The 23,663-nt window shown below is 40.8% G+C and overlaps 1 protein-coding gene across 1 annotated transcript; it reads right to left on the minus strand.

Annotated features, from left to right (window-relative positions):
* Window positions 1–259: 259 nt before the first annotated feature.
* Window positions 260–17,880, minus strand: LOC120570930. The gene is made up of 5 exons (XM_039819627.1): window positions 17,826–17,880; window positions 16,679–16,951; window positions 13,450–13,695; window positions 12,870–12,956; window positions 260–435 (listed from the first exon to the last, which is right to left on the minus strand). The coding sequence occupies exons 1-5, from the start codon at window positions 17,878–17,880 to the stop codon at window positions 260–262; spliced, it is 837 nt and encodes a 278-aa protein (XP_039675561.1).
* Window positions 17,881–23,663: the final 5,783 nt, after the last annotated feature.

Genomic DNA, 23,663 nt, shown 5'->3' on the forward strand with positions numbered 1-23,663 from the left:
CGCCCTATTTTACGAGTTGGGTGTGAGAACCTGTTGGCTAGAACATATTTTTTAATCAAAGTTTTTTTTCTTTCAACATTTAGCTTAGAGACAATGATTCTGTTGAAAGTAGAAGAGAAACAGAAAGCAGAATGATTTTATTGGAGTTAGCTGTTACCTGATGGATCACCGGGCCAGATCTGCAGCTGCTTCATTGTTACAGAAGCATTCCTTCCAGAGTCTGGCACTACAGCTTTTACAATGAATAGTGTCCTATCAGCTAATGAACCGTATCGTGTCGGTCATCAACGTGTTTTATATTTCGGTCACCATTAAATGCTCGTACGTCAGTTTTGTCTCCATTCCTCTCCTGCTCCACGCCACCCAATTCTCCCATAGAGTGAGGATCGCTAGATACACCCGTGTCTTTCTCTTCAACTATTTCATGGATTATTCCTGCAAAAGAAATAAAATTTACAATAAATAAGAATCTGTTCTCAGATTGTCAGCATTTCTAATATTTAATTAATTTTATAATAATTCTTACACTCATTACGGTCACTACACTACACACAGGCCTGAAATATACACACACACACACACACACACACACACACACACATTCTCAGGTCCTTATGCGCACCAATGGAGAGATGTGAGAGTGGGGGCTGCGTTGGCGCTGAACAGGCACCCTGAGCGGTTGGGGGATTCAGTCAGTGCGTTGCTGCCGAGCACTCTTGGATTGCCTAGGAGGTGATCTGGCTCGTTACTGTCCACCTCCTATTTCTCAAAAGCGCATCGGGATTTGTACCAGCCGACCTCCAACCCAACTCCCTACGGACTGAGCTTACTGCCACCTTCCTAATATATAGAATATAATAATATATGGGCCAATATTGCATAAGTGCAAAGTGTTTCTACACTCAGACTCAACATCAGTCGAAAGTACCCACTCGCATTGAGACATTGATTTCTACTAAAACAGATTACTGCTGGACCAAAGATACAGAGGAATATATATTTTAATGTAAGGTTGCAGCCACGGCCCTCTAAACATCTCGATGAAGACCCATGGAGTCAAAATGTCTTAGGTTATCCATGTATTAAAGGGTAACTTTTTCTAACCTTCAATCAGTCTAATAACTGATAGGAACATTTTTTTTAAAATGGATCCAGTATTGGTAAAGATCAAACAAGTTGCATTGCAACGCTAAAGGGCAGTTAAGTGCACTCGTCAGCTTCCTCTTCACTCAATAGGGCTGTTTTTCGCCGACAGGTCTGTGATTATTATTCTAAAGCCCTCATCCCGTATGTAATCGGCTATGTCTGTAATTTTGTCATGTATACCTTACTTAATCCTGTTTGAATAGGCTTTAGTGCCTTAGTAAATATGGGATCCCATACAGATAGACCTTTCCTGTTAAAGAGTAAGATCCTTTTTGTCTAACATGAAAAAGCCCCAAATCACCCATCACCAAAACCCACCAGACTCCATTTAAATAATCAATGCTTTCATCAGCATAACATTACACTTGATTCAAAAGTCAAAAAGAAACAACATAACACTGTGAAAAAGCATCTTGGTTCGTCTTCTAATGATCCAACAACAATCACCACTTCATTTTGGTTGAAATAAACCCTTTAATTCACCTATATTTACATGCGAAAATGATGCTGGTTCTATACATGCTAATAATAGTAATGTTTATTTGCTATGGAGTCATGTTCAACAAAAAGGATGTTACTCTTTAACAAAAAAGCTCTATCTCTGTAGGAATCCTTTTCCATATGTTGTCAGACATTACAGCACTACTTACTTACTACAGTAATAATCTGTGCCTATCAGCAGCAAAACCTTTAGTGGACACACAAACTGATGGTGAATATTTGTCCCATAGGGTTACACATTTGCAGTCCGGTTTGTGTGGCTGCCGGTTAAAGCTGCTCACAACTCCTGTACCAATTTCAAAGATTTTTGTTCACTATTAGTCACTTTATAGACACAGAGATGGCAAAAGTACCCTACCCTTCAGACTTAAGTAGAAGTACAGATACATCTGCGAAAAAAATACCTTGTAAAAGTAGAAGTACTGATTTAACTTCTTTACTTAAGCAAAAGTAACAAAGTACAGGCTTTGAAATGTACTTAAAAGTATAAAAGTAAAGTAGCTCCTATAATGACAACCACTTTTATGCAGTTACCTACCCGACCACACATCGCTACAAGATATGAGATGTGAGTAGCAAGATATGAATTCAATGATCCGTCTCTTTAATCGTCCCCCTTAACATTTAAAGGAATACACGATGCATGTGTGTGTGCTCAAAATAGAAAGAAAATAAAGGATACAATATGAATTACTAAACATAGATTAATTAAGAAGTTCCCCATACTTTTAGAGTTAATACAGCACATACTGGCCAGGAGTCATTCTTGATGCCTCCTAGCCTATCTCAAACATCTCTCTCAGATAAGGCCAGGGATGATTGGGAATGTCTTGCTGCTTGTCTGCCTAATCTCTGGGATCTCTGTTTCTTCATTTTCAATCATGTCGCCGCCCATACTACTTAGTAGCTAACGTTACCACCATCAAGCTGCAATTATTTGCCGTAAATGAATGTAGAATGCGGCCGAATCTGTCGAAGTCGTCTTGTATGGTGTGCTACATGCAACGTAGCCTACAGTATATATTCCCATCCAATTAAATTGAATTCGTATTGATCAATGAAAATAATAACGGTAACTCCAGTGAAATTATTTGAAACTTGCTAGTGAGGACTAGATTAGACCGCATTTAAAGCTGATGCTGGTTTCCAAACTTCACGGACAACCTCTCTCTTTGATGCTTGGGAATGACGTTGTGTAGCAACGTGAAACCTAGCTAACAGGTGAAGAACACAAACAACTAAATCAATTAGCTAACCTTTACTTTAACTGTGCAGGAACTATAGACCAATACAACAACAGGCTTAAAATGAACTGACAACATAAGTTATACTGATTTACAGTTCTCAAGGACGCACACACACCATCTCAACTGGATTATCCTCCGACGCAAATTATTTCAATCCCACTATGGCTAATGCCTAAGACCCCTCCCTACTGAAGCAGCTTTGATTGGTTAGGGTTAGGCATTTCACCCTCGAGTGGTTAAGGTTAGGGTTAGGGGATTGGTCAGGGATAGGACCTGTACGTGTAAGCATGGACGCCTGGCCAATTGTAGTGTGTGAGCTATTGAAGGGCGGGTCCTGGTGTGGCCATAGTGGGATTCGTAATATCGCCTCCGACAGCAGTCTCTTTTCTTTTTTCTACTTTTTCTGTGTGGCGACGCCTCCGCCTGTGTGAGGCGCGTGTGTCCCGCTTATTCTCCACATTAGACCTCTTGTACAAAACCAAAGTAACGAGTTTCAATTTTTTAAAATGTAAGGAGTAGAAAGCACCGACTATTCGTGTTAAAATGTAATAAGTAAAAGTAAAAAGTCGCCACAAAAAAAATAGTAAAGTAAAGTAGAAATATCCGGTAAAATTCATTTCTAGTACAGTAACGACGATTTGTACTTCTGCTTCCCATCTCTGCTTAGGACAACAAAAGCATGGGCGTATATAGGGCCTTTTAGGTTGAAAATAACTTAAAATTACCTTTAAACAAAGGAGTTAAAAAGTACTCATGAGTGCCTCAGATGTTTTTGGTTTTACTAACTAACACACATGGCTTCCATTAAAGTAAAACATTGTCACAATTTTCCTCTCAAAGTTTTGACGAAAGTTTAACTTTGACCTTTAAATAATTAAACTCTGTGTCACTCACAGTTTCAATCTTCACACTACAATGACAAAGTAACCAGCCAATATCTGAGCAGATCAGAATCAGAAAAGGGTTTTATTGCCACAATCAGACACACCTACGGGAATATGTCTTTGTGAATGGTGGAAACATACACAAACAAACATTTAACATTAAAGGTGCAGTAAGTGATGCTGCACAAAGATTGTTGATATTTGAACTCGACCGCCTCCTAATTCACAGACAGATAACTACTGGGCAGCCGCACATTCACATACTCGCCACCCTCCCCTTCAACTACCATCAACTGTCTCCGCCTGTTGCTGATTGGCTGGAACAATGCTTTGTGGCTCATTCACGTCCTTTTCCAGTCACACAGCCGGGCTCTGTATTATCACCGTATTTTTTTCAGCCACAGAAAATGGAGAGCTAGGTGACCCTGAGGAGATATTCACTCAATTTGACAAAAACTTTTAATGGATTAACATCACTTACTAAGAAATAAACACATGAATAGAAACTGTTATATACAAAAAGCTGAATATGCTGAGTGTAGAATGCAACAAACTATACAGTATGTGCAATGGGCAGATGTATAGATATACAGATGAGGACATACGTTTAGAACATTTTGTTTACGTGTCTCCGAATGCGAAATAAAACTTTATTGCCTGTAGTTGAACGCATCAAGACTTTCTAAAGCAGTTCCCTCAACACGTTAACCTCACACCGACTACAACCTGTTGCATCTCGAGTTGAACTACAAATATCATCTTTTAAAACTGATGAGACCGAATTGATTAATTAAAAAATTAAGTCCTTACCTGCAGCGGCCTTATAGCTAGCACTAAGACGAGCAGGTAGATATTCACCCTCATCCTCACGCAGACTGACGTGACTGATCAGTGATCACAGTTTTCATCTGAAGTGAGAACAGGAACTCGGCTGCTCGCTGTCAGTGAGCGTAGCGTGCAAATAGAAACCCACAATGTTGTCTCATATTGATGCCTGCCTCTATTTCCTCCTGTGGTCAATGAAGGCTGATGTTTCCTCTCATTTTTTACGACTCATAGAGTGCCACAACTAGACACTCACTCAAATCAGGCTGTTCTCGAACGACTCGCTCATACAGTTACTAAAAGCAATGCACTGTACAACACTACAAACAACCCGGTCTCACGGCAGTGCAACCCGGTCTCATGGAAGTTCGTGTAAATGACGTTATTTGAATCTATTGATACATGTTCACGGAGACGTTTTTGTTGTTTTTACGTGGTGGACAACACGAAAATGTGAAGTAATGTATTTCCATCGGAAGCTATTATTCGTAACACCTAAGAACGAAATTGTAGGGAGTAATATAAAAAGTCGAAAATCCGCGTGGGGAGGTTGGTCGGGTGGTGGATGGGTCAAACAATACAGGACTTTCACCCGGCGAAGCGGGATCGGGCCCCGTTACGGCGTTTTTTTTCCGGGGATGGCGTCCCTGCGTGTGGCGTTTTGTCCCGCGGTTGTATGCTGCCGTCTCGGCGTTTTAGCCACTTCTTTCCGGGCGAGCATATACCCTTTCCCTTTCCCGGGCGCCATTTTAAACGCCTTTCTCCGGCGCTTAAGGCTTCTTTCCCCGGCGTTTAAGGCGCCCTTTTCTCCGGTAAGCTGGCGCCCTTTCCCGGTAAGATTTTTCCTAAACCCAACCTCCGCCATCCCGGCTATTGTGGGCGTCCCCAGCCGGGCCGCTTCGCGGGTCGTCTCGGCTTCTCGGCTTATGGAGCGCTCTTCCGCGCCGGTTCCCTAGTGGGCTCCGCTGGCGTATCCCGCTTATGGAGCGACTTTTCGGCCGCCCGGTTCCTTTCCCCGAAAATAATGTGACATTTACACGTTAAAAATAACGCGTGACAGTTACACGTAAAAACGAGAAAAACGTCTCCGTGAACACGTATCAATAGATTAAGAATAACGTGGACATTTACACGAACACAGTAATGGCAGGGCCATTGTAAGGATAGCTTAAGTCATCTCCTAACTAGGGTTGGGTACCGAAAACCGGTTCCTACGCAACCGGTAGGAATCGGACCGGATTAGAACGCACATTTTGGTTCCTCATTTCGGTTCCACTTAATGTGTCGACTGAAATGTTTTCCCTCTGTTGCTCGAAACGGACTAAAAATATCTCACTTTTTCTGTAGTCTACTAATTTTAAAATGTATATTCTCCCTCTGGGCTAACCAAAACGGACATAAATGTATATTAACCATTCACTTGACGTTATTGCTAGTAAACATATTGCACATTTGCTCTGCTAGTTATCGTTAGCTAGCCAGCTTTTAGTGCACTTATAAAATGCCTAAAGCAAAGTGTTTGAAAGTGTGGCTGTATTTCACAGTCAAGGATTCCGTGTTAGGTGACTTAGGTTTACTTATTATATATTTAAGTACTTTTAAAACATTAATATATTGTTACATTTATATATAAAAAAAACTCTATAAAAGAGCCTTTCTTTGATGTCATTTTTTCAGTTTTTTAAGAATCGGTTTAGGAATCGGAATCGTTTTAAAAGTACCAATTCGCGCATCGGAATCGTAAAAACGATATCCAACCCTACTCCTAACCACCCAGTTTGTTATTGCATTTCAGTAGACGTAAAAAAATAACTCCAGTTCATTAAAGCTTTTCGTGCGTAACTTTTTGATAATAATGAACGTCCATTACATTCAAGCCAATGGTTGCCAAAAGAGTTGCTACAGAAATTAAGACTATAAGCTCCACAAAACTCTCTCTGGATTTCTCAGTATGGCTATAATCAGAAGATTGTGTGCGTCCGGCAACTTTTGTTGCGAGAAACTCCCTCCATGTCCTCCTTGGCTACTAGCAACTGCGTGGAGAAGGGGATCATGGAAGGCTTGTATCATGTGGACGTCACCGACAGTTGTGTTGTCATTACTTAGATTTCCTCATGGGGGCGACAGAATCTACGCACTGTAGCTTTAATGCTGTGAAATGAACATGGGGCAAACATAATTAGCAGGGCAGGAAAGAACATTCTTCACTGCAACTGCACAAACTGTAAACTAAATAACATAATCCCTAAACATGGGAATGCAGATTTATTAAATGTGGAAAAACCCTGATTTTTGGGCTGCATGTTTGGAATCATCTTCCTATGTGAAACTTCAACCGGGGATCCGCACGGATACACAGTTTTCACGCATTTCTATGCATGTGTTACACTTTTAAAGGAGACCTATTATAAACCCGATTACAGGTTCACACATTTGTACTTTTGTGTTTCTACTAAAACATATTTACATGGTATAATAAAATAATTTTTTTCTCATACTGCCCATGGTTGCTGCACCTGTATTCACCTTTTGTCTAGCCTATATCGATGACGTTTAATTTACAGGACTGTTCATGTGCGGCGGCCAAATTCCCGGGATGTCCCTCATTTTCAGCCAGATGTCCGTTACCTTCCTCTTTCTTTGTGTTGGCGTTTAACCTCCGGGTGGATTTCTGAGGACTATGGTTAACTGCTCCTCAGATCTCTACAGGGTAACTCAGACAGCTAGCTAGACTATCTGTCCAATCTGAGTTTCTGTTTCCGACAAAAACAACTTTGGGTACATACAGTTCCACTAAAACAAGTTCCTTCCCGAGGCTATTTTGCACAGGCACCGGTGGCTCCGCCTCGCGCTTAGTGCCGCCCAAGACGATTGTGATTGGTTTAAAGAAATGCCACGACTAAAACAACTTTTGAACATACACATGTACCTGTGTCTGTGTGCTGGACCGCAGACAGGAAGCACAACAAGACAAAGAGAACTACAATTTAAAGTTAAATTGACACCAAGGGCATAGGTTTGGTTTTAAACATTGAGAGAGACACATTGTATCTATGAGGGCCTGGGGGTCCTCCCCCATAAAGTTTTGAGCATCAAACACTTAATTTCCGGCATTGTGGTGACTTTTTATGCAACAATTTGTGTCTTTTTGGCATCAATTCATGCTGGAAATGTCTTTTCTTTACATAAATGAAATTATTATTATTAACATTAAGTTATCTCCTGTATTGTTCACTTTGTTGTTGTATTAACCCTCTGCACCCTTTTTGACAACTCATGGTCTGTCTGGTTTAATTTTCTAAAAAAATCTTGTAAACATCAACCCTGTTATGCAGTCAATCAATAAAATATTCTTTTCAGAACAAGCTGGGCTATTAGAAGATTTGTGCTGCAGTGAGGTCACTTGAATGTAAAAAAAGGTTCTAGGACCATAAAGACAAATAAATAAATAAAACAGAAATTGAATCTCACAGATATGTATTCATATCACACACACAGCAATAAAAGCTAAGCCAATTTCCTGTCTAAAATAGTTCTCATATGTATTAGGAGTCAAACAGTGAAAAAAATAAACATAACTGATACAGTTGACAAAATATCTTTCAAATAAAAGTCCAGGCGTTTTTGCCCTCATGACATTCACTTATGCCAATAATCAAGTCATATTTATTGATATCACACACAGCAATGCTACACAAGCATTTGTGTTGTCTAAAACAGTTCTCATATATATTTGGAGTCATCCAGTGCAAAAAATAAACATAATGAAACTGTACAGACAAACTATTTACATTTCTTCAAAAATGGCCAAAACTTATGCCAAAACTCAAAACAGTGATGCCATTCTTCTCTGTAGAACGGTTTAGAATGGTAATAGACTATCTTTGGTCACATCTTACTATTCTGACTTTGAGTGATCTCTCCTCATAATAAACAATCTTTGTTCTCCCTCGGATGACGTATGGCGGCTTATATGGTCCTAATGTGTAACGGACCTGCCTTCCACTGGTTTACAAGACAAAAAACAAGCGTCCCCAAAGCATCATGGGATTTATTGCTCCAAAGACTCCGAAAACCTCCTGTAGGGGCTACAAAGACACCAAAGACACCACCGCGATGCCCAGAGTGTTAGCGTTTAGCTGGAAAAGACGGTAAGTCTGCAGCTCTTATGGCTGTAAAATGATTAAAATATGAATCGGAGATGCCGATTTTCCTCGTATACGACAAGCTCGGACGAGAAGGGTTAAACAGTTATTCTTTACCTCTTTTGGTGTTGTCTTTCATATTTTTAAGGAGGGAAAATATTGAGGAGGGACATATCTCCTGCATCCCCCACGAAATCAACGCCTATGATTGACACAGTGAAATGTTCGTCACATGTACAGTCCGACAGAGCGCATGTGACTATTGGCACAAATGTAACCCCATACAAAGAAAAAAAAATGCTTTGTTACACGTATGAACTGTACATTTTGAATTTTAACCAGAGACTGCAAAGGTAACAGATCTAGCATCGGTGATGTTGGTTTGTGGACTGCATTTGGTTTGTGGACTGTTGTTAAGAAGCCTCGAATTTGGCAATACAGACGTCGCCATCTTGGTTTTGTAAAACCCGCATTACGGCCAGTTCATTTTGATGATTAATATTAAGGTGAAAAAACACAAAACAAGTGCAGGTCCACAGTGTTAGCATGGTTAGCATCGCTAAGCCTCTTTCCTGATTGGCAGGTCCTGAAGCATCCTCTGCTTTATCGCTCTATTTTAAAATAAATGCAACCATAATTTACTAAATGAACATCATGCTGTATGGAAGAATACTTGAGACTAGCGATTGAGACCATAAACTCTATGAAAATGTTTACTGATATAAACAAAGAAAGTGAGAAATAGGCTCATTTTCTGCATAGACTTCTATGAAAAACAGACTTCATTTTGAAGCCAGTGGAGTCGCCCCCTGCTGGACAGAATGCAGCTTTAAGTCACTTCATCTTTGGCTTCACTTTTTTAGGCCTGGAGGTTTTGGTCCATTATTTTTTCAGGCAGGTCAATACAAACAGGTCATTACAGTTCAACTATTACATTGTTTCCGCCGTTCTTCTAGTTGCTGCAGAACATCAATGGTAGAAGAAGTAACAGTAGTTTCTGTAGTCGCCATTGTGTAGAAAGCAGCAGGAGGACTGGTTTCTGTTGGACTGAATGAGGATGAACGCCGATGACAGTTGAGTTTTACTGTTCTCGTTTCTGCGTGATGGAGGATCAGACATCACTTCCTGTTTCTGCTGTGTGTCGCTTCTGTTTGTCGAGCTGCAAAAGAGAGAAATAAACATGGACGGATGTTTTCATACAACTTTTCAGTCAATGTCAACATGTAAAACAGCGTTTATGGCAGGGGGTGGGGCTAGAAGGGTACATGGGGTGGAACAGCACCCCTGAAATATGATTGCCCTCCCTCAATCCATTGGTCTAGAGTGCTGTCAATCTGACAATTGAGACTTCCATTGGACGACACTTGGCTGCCTGTTCTGCCAATCTTCCCAGCCCTTGTCACATGACAAATTAATTTAATAATGAATGTGATGTTATATTTAGAAGAATTACATTATGCTGTTCTATCCTATCCAATATTTCCTATATTACTAACCAGATTTTCTATGCTGTATTCTGATAAAATGCCCCTCCTCTGGGCCCCCCTTACTGATTATTGTTCCCCTCTGTGCCACCCCACTTAAAAAATCCTGGAATCACCTCTGGTTATGGTAATTATTAGATACATGTTTATGGTTATACATGACTTCCAAATTGGTCTGTTTGTTTGTTTGCAGAATATCTCAAAAACCTACTGGGACAAAGATGTGTGATAATAGCAGCAACAGTTCATAGAACACTGTACATTGAAGCAAGGGCGTAACTTTGGGTCCAACATTGGGGGCTTTGAGATTCCAAATATGGAGTCAAATTGAAATTTTGAGCGTCAAACAGAAACACTTCATTTTCTGCATTCTCATGAACCTTTCTGGAACATGGCTATGCTGCAAAGTCTTTTTATGTGTAATTATGTAATGGAAATTATAATTTGAGTTTTTTTAGTTTTTTGGGGGGGTGCACTAGCAAGTTTTGATTATTGGGGGGGACGTTGTAATACCCCCCCCATCCCCCCTGTAAATTACGCCTGTGCATTGGAGTTATAAATCCTTAACTGTTGAAGTTATTTCTGATATTATGAGCAAAGTTTTTTTCAAAATAAAAAAAAAACGTAATAGAATGTTTTGAGTTTCTGAACATGACTTCATTGAAGAGTATTATGAAAGAACTGCTGGAGATTAAAGTGTACTCACCTTTCCTCCAGGTGGTGACGGTGATGCTGATCATGATGATTAAATAGAGGATTCCGATCACCGTACGAACACACATCTGCCACGGATAAGGAGTCTCTGGAAGACAAGAACCATTCAGAATCAGACCCTCCTCAGGTACACGTATTGGACGACTGATTGAGTTTCACTGACAATGTTGATTCCATAAGACAGAGTTTGGGGACAGTCAGAACATCCTGGAGAAAGTGTATGCAAGCCGGATAGAGAGAGAGTAATAGCTCCCTCTGGTTTGGACTTTAAACTTTGTAATGTTTTTTTCTGCGATTGTCAGAACAGCACGAAAGATAAAAAACCTTTACAGTTCAGCTGTGTACAGGAAAGCTGCGTCCATCATTGGTCACATTAACATCCCCTCTAAACCAGTGTTTTCTCTAGGTTTGTGGAAGACTTAAGTGCACATTCCCTCAAGAAAATGTTATGTTTTTCAATTTACAATAATGCAATTTTGCCTCATTTTTGACCATCATTATTAGGAATGCACCGAATCCAGGAATCGGCTTCGGATTTGGCAGAATATTGCGCTTTTTGACGAGGTTCAGTTTCTGCCGAACCTTAGAATTTTTTCCACCGAATCAAACCCTACGCTTGCAGTAGGCGCCTACGCTGGTCGACGGTAATGAGCGGCGCGCCATTGATGACGGGAAGGTGTTTACGTAGGTGGAGCGTTCAACGCAATAGGCTGTGAGAAAGTGAAAATGGAACTCGTGAGTAGAAAAAGTTGTTGTTTGGCAGTACTTTCAGCCAAAAGAAGGCCATTCAAGTCCAGCTACATGTTCAATTTGAAATGCCAATTTGTCTCGTTGTCGCAAGGATCCCAAACAATACACAACATCGCCACTGTTACAACATTTGATATGAAACATCCGAAGAATAAAAGTTGTGCATTAAGGAATCTACAGACAGCAGCCAAAATGCAGCAACTTCAGGTACGGTTTATGATTCAGCAGAATCTTAACCAGTGGATTCGTTATCGGCCAAACCCCAAAAATCTGTTCCCTAGTTATTATTTACATGTCTGTATTGAAAACGTTGGAAAAGCTAGAGCACATAATAAATTAATAACACTCAAAAAGCTTAAAGACAAAACTTGCTAGAGAAGTCCACTGGGAACCGACTACAACGCGAGGAGGGTCTGGCGAATCAATCACAATCTTCTTGGGCGGCGCTAAGTGCTGGATGGAGCCATGGTGCCTCTGCAAAAAAGTGTTGTTTTGGTGGAACATGTGTACGTTCAAAGGTTGTTTTAGTCGTGCAACAGAAAACTCAGATTGGACAGATAGTCTAGCTAGCTGTCTGGATTTACCCTGCAGAGATCTGAGGAGCAGTTAACCATAGTCCTCAGAAATCCACCAGAGGTTAGAACGCCAACACAAAGAAAGCTTAAATCGGGCCTAAATGAGTGAAAACAGACGAAATTTCCGTCCGTAACAGAGCAATCCCGGAAGCGGAACGTCGTGAATATAGAGTATGACTTTTACAACTAAGCTTAAAAAGATTTACTTCAAAGAAGTACTAACTGAAAATGTTCAGCAACCTACAAGTGTATACCAAATTGTAGGCCATACTTTTATCAAAAAGTGGACATAATGTTCACACATCATCAGGATTATGATGGTTGCATCGTTTTTGTTGTAAACTTTGATGTACGTTTCTCAGAACAACTTTGATTCTGTCCTGTCCAGTTACCTGCATTGGTGGAAGTTTTAATTGTTGTATTTCCTGTTGTTTTAGCTGTTGTCTGGGTTGTTGTTGTTGGGTTTGTCCTTGTTGTTGTTGTCTTTTTACCTTCTGTGTGTGGGGGAATACATAATACAGAATTTATTTGACATGCTCTCTCAGATTAAACCCTTTTTCATCCATTTGATTTCATATGAAGATCTGTTTCATCTTACTCTTCTTCTTGTTTTTTTGTTTCTTTGTTGTCGTCGTATCTTTATCAGTCCGAGGTGGAGTTGATGGTACAGTTGTTACTTCTGCTTCTGTTGGACATAAGATGGGGCATAAACATACTTTACTACAGAAAGTCCTGAGAAGATCTTACACTCAGTTTGAAGTGGTTGACAGGCTGTGACCTTTCTGTGGTCCGTCATTTTGCAAAGTGTTCTCACGGCTTGCTGAGGATGTGGTTTGCTTGACTTTTGACTTTGATGTTTTAAAATACCATTAACCTCAAAGTTTCATGTGAAGGCAGAAACCTCAGGTTCTTTTTCCACCAGTTTCTATATAAAGGAATAGAGACGATAGAAACCACTGCCATGTCTGTATGGTAAACATGAAGCCACAGCCTGTTAGCTTAGCTTAGCATAAAGACTGGAGAGAGAAACAGCTAGCCTGGCTCTGTAACACAAAAAGTAACACAAATCTCTTACTAGCAGCTCTAAAGCTCACTGAATGCCACATCATATCTTGTTTGTTTAATATGTGTTTACTTCTGCCCATATTTCTGTTTCTCTCCGATTTCCTGTCTCTTACCTTCGATCACGTGACCTTTGATCACGTTCAGATAAACAGCTGGTTTTCCATCACAGTAGTAAAGTCCGGAGTCACCAGGCTGCACGTCTGTTATAGTCAACGTCTGGTCAACAGGGGAATCATCAAACCTTCTTAGTGGTATTCCACCAGAGTCTCTGGTCCATGTTGGAACATGTGATGCTCCGACATCATGAGGACATGTCAGAGTGATGCTGGTCCTCTCTGGAGCAGGGACTAGAGTTGTTCCTGAACACAACAAACATATTGAGTCAGTACAAACATGGATTGATGTTTATAATGAACGGTCATAAATGTATTACACATGTTCAGTATAAAGTCAGAGGCCATTTGAGGAGTTTTAGGGTTATTTTCACTTAAAATGTGCTCCATGTTTATGAGGTTTTAGAGGAGAGGTCTTTTCCAAATGTGACTACACAAGAACAAGATGACCCTTTTACCATGTTGTTAGAATTATAATTAGGGGTCTATTAGGTACGGTGGCCCTGGGAGGCCACAGCATGCAACAATAAGACAACACATGCAAATAAACCATAACACGCAACAATAAGACAACACATGCAAATAGCCCACACCACAACGGAAGTGTTTCCAGGGGACACTTTTAAGTGATGCACACGTGCGTCAACCATTGGCGTTTCAGGTACATAGACAGACCAACAACAGGACAATTTTAACATTTTTGCCATTTCATTCATCACCAAATTCACTTCTGAGAACTTTAGATGTTGAATATAGGCAGTCTTGCGCAAATCGTTGACGAATTAACAATTTGCTTCAAAGTTTTCAGAATTGAGTAGCTCCTTAAAGTGATGCGACAGCCAGCTAGCGCCTGCCGGGGCCGCTAGCTCGTCGCTCAGACAGTCATGCTCGGACACAAATATAATGTATATAGTCTATGTCATCATTTAAACAAGTCTCCTGAAGAGAAACGGGTATCTCTCTTCCCCCCCCCCCACCTCTGCCTGCTACTGTGGCCGTGTGTGTGTGTGTGTGTGTGTGTGTGTGTGTGCGTGCGTGCGAGCGTAGGCGCCGATTTATGTTTTCCTCCGTGGATGCTCAAAAGTACTCAAAAATTGTTTGCATTTCAGAACGTTAGGAAATGGACAGCGGCTTAACTCGATAATAAAGCCGTAAAATAGGCTTTCAACTCAGGACAGCGCCACTTCTCACAAATACAGAGAGGACTGGAGATGAAAAGCTAAACTAACACATAACTACGATCAGCTTCGTGGGAAATTAAGAATCAATGCCACCAACATAACCAATCACACTATGACAGACGCTCCACTTAGCACCAACTGCAATGTTTAATTTTAAATGAATGTAGCCTACTGGCAGGCTGGCACACGTAGGGTGCTCAGTATTTTATTATTATGTATCACCGCCTGTGTGTGTGTGTGTGTGTGTGACGGCCGGCCAGCGAGGTTTTTAAGCCTGCAAGCGCTTGTGGAGTTTAACTCTGAAAATGCAGCTGTCTGAGCGACGAGCTAGAGGCCCCGGTAGCTGCTAGCTAGCTGGCTGTCGCATCACTATATGGAGCTACTCAATTCCGAAAACTGAAGCAAATTGTCAATTCGGCAACGATTTTCGCAAGACTGCCTATATTCAACATCTAAAGAGTTCATTTCTCGCCTAAAACATACTCAGAAGTGAATTTAGTGATGAATAAAATTGTTAAAATTGTCCTGTTGTTGGTCTGTCTATGTACCGGAAACGCCAAAAGTTGAGGCACGTGTGCATCACTTAAAAGTGTCCCCTGGAAACACTTCCGTTATGATGTGGGCTATATGTGTTGTCTTAGTGTTGCGTGCTCTGGCCTCTCAGGGCCACCGTAATTAGGGGGCTAGGGGTCTCTTAACCAAAACAATGGATTGTAAACACAGACTTTTGATGACTTTGGGAAGTTGCGTGGAATTATGGGAGTGGTAGTTTTTATTGTTAAACACCATCGCTGGTTAGTATGCATTCAGTTTATTGATGTTGTAACCTCATAATGTTACCCACCAAACATTAGATTAGAACTTTCTAGGCCGATTCCGATTTCCGATTTTCTTTGAGTTTGACCTGCTGATACCGATTTTAGCCGATTCCGATTTCATTTTTTCTAACCACTTTACTTTACACTTTACTTTACACTTTACACTTTTCATTTTTTGAACAGATAATGGATCACTATAAAATATAACTATATAAATGACTCCTGGTGTGGGAAATTCACACACATCTAAAGAGCAATGTTAGAACCATTTCCTTCTTTTCACATCCAATAACCAACTTTATATAATAAATATAGCCTTGCAGTATAAAGATATTTCTCAAAACACACATGCAGGCCTGTTTGAACGTCAACAGTAACGTTACCTGAAAACATAAACGTCCCCACTCATTTTACACACAGTTTTACAACAAACTAAACGCTGGGGGAAGATTACTACGTTTTTAATGTTGGTGTGGAGCAGTATATTCACTCCCACTAACCTGGAAAGCGTTTTAAACAGTAACGTTAATACAGCGGTTCGGAGGAATACAGTCTCTTTTTTTTTTTTGCTTGCAGCGTCAGAGGCAGAGGGACAGTCACCGCAGCGTTTGCTAACGTTAGCTTCTTGTCTCATCTGGGGTCTGATCAACAGCAAAAATTCATCAAAGTCAGGGTGCCCAACGCTATTTTCCAATAAACTGTAGCTGTCATATTTCACGGGACCCGCGGTTTTCATGTTCCACTTATTGAGCCTCAGAGGGGAGAGAGAGAGCAGCTGAGATCAGAGCAGACGGCTCTGCAGAGCAGTGTATAATTACGACTTTATAACATTTCATGAACAGCTGATTGAGCGGGCGGCGCTGATCTTGGGGCGGATGTTAATCATGCGCGGCCGTAAGTGCTTTGAGCGCCCATAAAATCGGCATAAGTCAGACTGACCGGCCGGTCACCGGTCATGGCCGAGCACGTGAAAATCGTCCGATTCCGGTCACTGGCCGGTCAATCGGTGCATTTCTAAAATAATGATTATATTATACTTTACAAAATAGTTGCCATTAAAGGTTAAAAAAGGTGCATTTACATCTGAAATGCATCATTTCATTATTGTGCCAGATCATATTATTTTAATCAAAGTTTATTTTTTATTAAACATTTAGCTTAGAGACATGATTCTGAAAAACGGGAAGAGAAACAGAAAGCAGAACGATTTTATTGGAACTTTGATGTTACCTGATGGGATCACCGTCAGATCTGCAGCTGCTTCATTGTTACAGAAGTATCTTCCAGAGTCTGAGACGACAGCTTTTACAATGAACAGTGACTTATCAGTTAATGAACCGTATCGACTGCCCGGTATGTGTTTTATTTCTCTGCCTCCATTAACTGTCAGTATGTCAGTTTTGTCTCCATTCCTCTCTCTGCTCCACGTCACGTCTCCCTCCACAGAGTGAGGACATCGCAGAGACACCCGTGTCTTTTCTTCAACTATTTCATGGATTATTCCTGCAAAAGAAACAAAATTTACAATAAATAAGAATCTGTTTTCAGATTGTCAGCATTTCTAATATTTAATTAATTTATAATAATTTATACTCTATTGATCCCCAATGGGGAAATTACAATTTACACTCTACACACAGGCCTGAAATACACACACACATGCTCAGGTCCTTCACATGCACTAAAGGAGAGATGTGGTCTGCAACTGCTGAACAGGCACCCTGAGCAGTTAGTGGGGGTTCAGTGCCTTGCTCAAGAGCACCCTGGTAGTGCCCAGGAGGTGATCTGGCATCGCTCCAGCTACCAGTCCACCTCCGTACTTCGATGCGCCTCCTTCAGAAGCCTCACCCCAGATTCAGGGACAGATAACTACTGGCCGGCCGGCACATTCACATACTGCCACCCACCTCCCCCCACTACCATCAACTGTCTCTGCCTATTGCTGATTGGCTGGAACAATGCTTTGTGGCTCATTCACTCCATTTTCCAGTCACACAGCCAGGGCTCTGTATTATCACTAAAACTATACCTTTTAATAAGAAATAAATACAGAAATAGAAACTGTTATATACAAAATGGCTGTTTAGCATAAGAAAAAAGAGGCTGAATGGGCTCAGTGCAGAATGCAAAAACTATACAGTATGTGCAATACATATACAGATGAGGACGTAAGTTTAGAACATGTTTGTTTACGTGTTCTGTAATGCGAAATAAAACTTTATTGCCTGTAGTTGAATGATCAAGACTTTCCAAAGCAGTTCCCCTCAACACGTTAACCTCACACCGACTACAACCTGTTGCATCTCTCGAGTTGAACTACAAACATCTTTTAAAACTGATGAGACCGAATTGATTAATTTAAAAATAAAGTCCTTACCTGCAGCGGCCTTATAGCCAAGCACTAAGACGAGCAGGTAGATATTCACCCTCATCCTTACGCAGACTGACGTAACTGATCAGTGATCACAGTTTTCATCTGAAGTGAGAACAGGAACTCGGCTGCTCGCTGTCAGTGTGCGTAGCGTGCAAATAGAAACCGACAATGTTGTCTCATATTGATGCCTTCCTCTATTTCCTCCTGTGGTCAATGAAGGCTGATGTTTCCTCTAATTTTTTTACACGACTCATAGAGTGCCACAACTAGACACTCACTCAAATCAGGCTGTTCTCATGAACTACTCGCTCATAAAGTTACTAAAAGCAATGCACTGTACAATACTAGACAGTAATGGCAGGGCCATTGTAAGGATAGCTTAAGTCATCTCCTAACTAGGGTTGGGTACCAAAAAAAGGATTCCTACGCAACCGGTAGGAATCGGACCGGATTAGAACGCACATTTCGGTTCCTCATTTCAGTTCCACTTAATGTGTCGACTAAAATGTTTTCCTTCTGTCGCTTCGAAACGGACATAAAAATATCACAATTTCTCTGTAGTCTACTACTCTTAAAATGTATATTCTCCCTCTGGGCTCACCAAAACGGACATAAAAGCATATTAACCATTCACTGGACGTGATCGCTAGTAAATATATTACACTTGCTCTGCTAGTCTATCGTTAGCTAGCTAGCTTTTAGTGCATTTAAAATGCCTAAAGCAAAGTGGTTGAAATTATGGCTGTATTTCACAGTCAAGGATTCCGTGTTAGGTGACTTAGGTTTACTTATTATATATTTAAGTATGTAGCAGCGCCACTGCTGTAGACCTCTGTTCACAGATAACCACAAATACACAGGGAGGAATATTTGCCACAGCTCTTTATTTGGTGATCGCATCAGCAATGAATTGTCCCACAATCCGTCTGGAGCTCTGTCGCTCCCACTTGGCCCGAGGCTCTCGGTCGCGAGGGCAAAACTTGCGCTGTCCAGCCCACCACACAGTGTCCACGTCTCCTCTCTCACAGTCGGCCATCAAAAGCTGGCTCCGGCTCACTACTGCTTTAAAGGGAGAGCATAATTAGACAACTCGCTGCAGCTGTAACAATCAGTCCCTCCCTGCCTGCTCACCTGAGCCACCCCCTCCTCCCCACACTCCCTCTACACCTCCACAAAGTACTTTAAAACGTTAATATATTGTTAAATTTAAATATATAAAAAAAAAACCTCTATTAAAGAGAGCCTTTCTTTGATGTCATTTTTAAGTTTTTCAAGAATCGGTTTAGGAATCTGAATCGTTTTAACAGTACCAATTCGGCATCGGAATCGTAAAAATCAAAACGATACCCAACCCTACTCCTAACGCACCCAGTTTGTTATTGCATTTCAGTAGACGTAATGAATAACTCCAGTACATTAAAGCTTTCGTGCGTAACTTTTTGATAATAATGAACGTCCGTTACATTCAAGCCATTACCAAATGAGTTGCTACAAAGCCAATTAAGACCATCAGCTCCACACAACTCTCTCTGGATTTCTCAGTATGGCTATGTTCAGAAGATTGTGGCGTCCGGCAACTTTTGCGTTCAGAAACTCAAGTGAAGATAATTACATAAGTGAGTCAATGTTTTTTAATCCTCTGTGTCCTCCTTGGCTACTAGCAACTGCGTGGAGGAGGGGGGGGGGCGTGGTGCGTGATCATGGAAGGCTTGTATCATGTGGACGTGCCGACAGTTTTGCTGTCATTACTTAGAATTCCTCATGGGGGGCAGAATCTACGCACTGTAGCTTTAATGCTGTGAAATGAACGTGGGGCCCTCATAATTAGCAGAGCAGGAAAGAACATTCTTCACCCTCAACTGCACACACCGTAAACCAAATAACATAATCCCTAAAGATGGGAATGCAGATTTATTAAATGTGGAAAAACCTGATTTTTTAGGCTGCATGTTTGGAATCATCTTCCTATGTGAAACTTCAACAAGGATCCGACGGATACACAGTTTTCTACGCATTTCTACGAATGTGTCACCTTTAAAGGAGACCTATTATAAACCGATTACAGGTTCACACATTTGTACTTTTGTGTTTCTACTAAAACATATTTACATGGTATAATTTTTAAAACACACAGTTTTTCTCATACTTCCCATGGTTGCTGCACCTGTATTCACCTTTTGTCTAGCCTATATCGACGACGTTTAATTTACAGGACTGTTCATGTGCCGCTGCCAAATTCCGGATGTCCCTCATTTTCGGCCAGATGTCCGTTACCTTCCTCTTTCTTTGTGTTGGCGTTCTAACCTCCGGTGGATTTATGAGGACTATGGTTAACTGCTCCTCAGATCTCTGCAGGGTAAATCCAGACAGCTAGCTAGACTATCTGTCCAATCTGAGTTTTCTGTTTCCGACTAAAACAACTTTTGAGCGTACACATGTTCCACTAAAACAAGTTCCTTCCCGAGGCTATTTTGCAGAGGCACCGTGGCTCCGTCTGGCATTTAGTGCCGCCCAAGACGATTGTGATTGGTTTAAAGAAATGCCACGACTAAAACAACTTTTGAACATACACATGTTCCTGTGTCTGTGTGCTGGACCGCAGACAGGAAGCACAACAAGACAAGAGAACTACAATTTAAAGTGGTAAATTGACACCAAGAGCATAGGTTTGGTTTAAACATTGCGAGAGACACATAGTAACTAGGAGGGCCTGGGGGTCCTCCCCCCATAAAGTTTTGAGCATCAAACATTTAATTTCCGGCATTGTGGTGAATTTTTATGCAACAATTTGTGTCTTTTTTGCATCAATTCATGCTGGAAATGTATTTTTTTTACCTAAATGAAATTATTATTATTAACATTAAGTTATCTATTGTTCACTTTGTTGTTGTATTAACCCTCTGCACCCTTTTTGACAACTCATGGTCTGTCTGGTTTAATTTTCAAAAAAAAACTGGGCTACTGTCACTTGACTGTAGAAAAAGGTTGTGGGACCATAAAGACAAATAAATAAATAAAACGGAAATTGAATCTCACAGATATGTATTGATATCACAGACACAGCAATAAAAGCTAAGCCAATCTACTGTCTAATACACTTCTCATTTCTTGGGAGTCAAACAGTGAAAAAATAAAACATTATAACTTATACAGTGGACAAAATATCTACATTTAAAAAAAAAAAAAAGCCCAGGCACTTTTGCCCTCATGACATTCACTTATGCCAATAATCAAAATAATAATCTCAATATCATACACACAGCAATGCTACACAAGCATTTGTGTTGTCTAAAACAGTTCTCCTATATATTTGGAGTCATCCAGTGCAAAAAATATACATAATTAACACTATATAGACAAACTATTTACATTTCTTCATAAAAGGCCAAAACTTATGCCAAAACTCTTAACAGTAATACCATTCTTTTTGCTCGATGGTGTTTTAAGCCCCCAGCGTCTCCTTCCAGGCAGCGCTGCGACTGTTGACTTCAAGGCACCTAACCCTAATCATAACCATAACCCTAACCATTACCCTAACCATAACCATAACCATAACCATTGCGTAATCCTAGTGCGCTTCCAGTCTCCTTCCAGGCAGCGCTGCCTGGAAGGAGACGTTGGGGGCTTAAACCACCGATAAACATTCTTCTCTGTTGAATGGTTTAGAACGGTAATAGACGATCTTTGATCACATCTGACTATTCTGACTTTGAGTGATCTCTCCTCATAATAAACAATCTTTGTTGTCCCTCGGATGACGTATTGCCGGCCTTATATGGCCCTAATGTGTGACAGACCTGCCTTCCGTTGGTTTACAAGACAAAAACAAGCGTCTCCCAAAGCATCATGGGAAACAAAATGGATTGTTAGCATGAGAGCTAGCGGCAATTGGCGGCCGAAAATTCATAAATTATGGATCAATCTTGGACGTAAGAGTTTGGATTTATTGCTCAAAGACCCCGAAAAAAGGCCCAAGTTCCAGGCTGGATAGAAACCTCCTGTAGGGGCTACAAGGACACCAAAGACACCACTGTGACGGCCAGAGTGTTAGCTTTTAGCTGGAAAAGAAGGTAAAAAAACAGTTATTTTTTACCTCTTTTGGGGTTGTCTTTCATATTTTTTTTAAGAAGGGAAAAATATTCCTATTCTAAATATTGGGGGGACATATCCCCTGCATCCCCCACGAAATCAACGCTTATGACTGACACAGACTAATGTTCGTCACATGTACAAAAAATTCATTATGACTATCTCGTGGCCTCAAGATACTATCTCGTGGCCTATCTCGTGGCCACAAGATAGTATCTTGAGGCCACAAGATAGTATCAATAGTACGCATTGGCGTTGTGCGAGTGCGATTTGGGCAAAAATAGAAAATCTGATTTCAACCAGTCTATAGAGAAAGGGACTACAGTCTTTACCCTTTTCTGTTTGAGGGAGGGGGGAAGAGGGCCAGCAGCACGCAACGTCCACTCTGCTTTTCCCGGCGCCAACGCGCCAATCCGCCAAACATCCATAGCTGTCCTCCGGCTCCAGCTCCGCTGTCCTGCCCGTCTATCTGTGCTCCGTCCTGCACTCCTGTAGCACACACACACAAACACACACACACACACACACACACACACACACACACACACACACACACACACACACACACACACACACACACACACACACACACACACACACACACACACACACACACACACACACACACTATGGCGAGTGGATTGTGCCACGGATAACCTACCGATGGAGACTGTCGTGTGACTCTAACGTGTGGATACACTACACGGTCGCCAGTGTACATAGTAGTTGATAAGTACGCCGCCACACCTAGGGGTCGTTGCCAGATGTGCCAAAAACTAAAATTGCTCTAAAAGTACTGACAGTCTAAAAATAATACGAAAAATTTAATTGTAGTACATCATCAGCTTATGTGGCCTGCACTGTTGGAAGAATGCATTGCAACTCTAACATTGATTGAACATTGGTGCCATCTACTGGATCATTTGCACTAATTGCCTTACTGTTTATAAGCTTCATAGATCTGTTTACATGTAACTTTTTGTACGTATGTGCATATGCATATGCATGTATACACTATATATAAGTTATATCTGTACATAGTAGTAAAACGTTCATGTTTAACGTTACCTTGTTCATCTTTGTTTTCTGTTCTGTTGAAGCAACACAAAGCCGGACTCAAATTCCATTGTGTTTACACTTACTTGGCCAATAAAGCAGTTTCTGATAAAACTCCAAAATATAAGTTCTTGAAGAAAAATGTTGCCAAAGCAGTTTACAGAAAATTCATAATGTCACATATTAAATACATAGGTGTCACATAGATTCTATACTGTACTGATCGCTGTACTACACACTAAACTCTTGTCGTAACCTTTGTTTGTCATTTCCTTCGCGAGTTCCTGATAAATTATGGCATTTCTTAGATTTTCGCTATCTAAAATAGCCGTCATATTTTGCTCGTAAAATAAATTCAAAAAGTCTCTTGTCTCCTCGTTCGTCCACTTACATCTGTCTTTGTCGTCACCTGTCGTGTTCAAACAGAGCGGAAATCCTGGGCGGAAATGAACTAGAACTTCTTCTTCTTCGTTTTGTGGCGGGTTGCAACCATAAAATGACCTAAAACTTAATCGCAATTCATTAATTTGTTCGGCAAATAACGTTTCCATCAGTGTTTATCGCATAAGCCGTATATCGATCAAGATAAATTCCGATGAGACCGAACGTATTTCCTTTGAGTCGATATTCATGAAATTCAATCGAATTTCCATAAGGCATTTTTCATTCAATATCACTTAATTCGGATAAAAACGT

The sequence above is a fragment of the Perca fluviatilis genome, chromosome 13 (assembly GCF_010015445.1).
Source record: "Perca fluviatilis chromosome 13, GENO_Pfluv_1.0, whole genome shotgun sequence".
NCBI lineage: Eukaryota > Metazoa > Chordata > Actinopteri > Perciformes > Percidae > Perca > Perca fluviatilis.

Excerpts from the sequence above, each read along its gene's own strand:
- LOC120570930 (XM_039819627.1), bottom strand. The coding sequence starts at position 17,880 with ATGAGGGTGAATATCTACCTGCTCGTCTTAGTGCTTGGCTATAAGGCC. Across the intron at positions 13,696-16,678 it reads TCTGACGGTGATCCCATCAG|GAACAACTCTAGTCCCTGCT; the intron begins GTAACATCAAAG and ends TGTTGTGTTCAG. Across the intron at positions 436-12,869 it reads ACAAAAAAACAAGAAGAAGA|GAATAATCCATGAAATAGTT; the intron begins GTAAGATGAAAC and ends TTTCTTTTGCAG.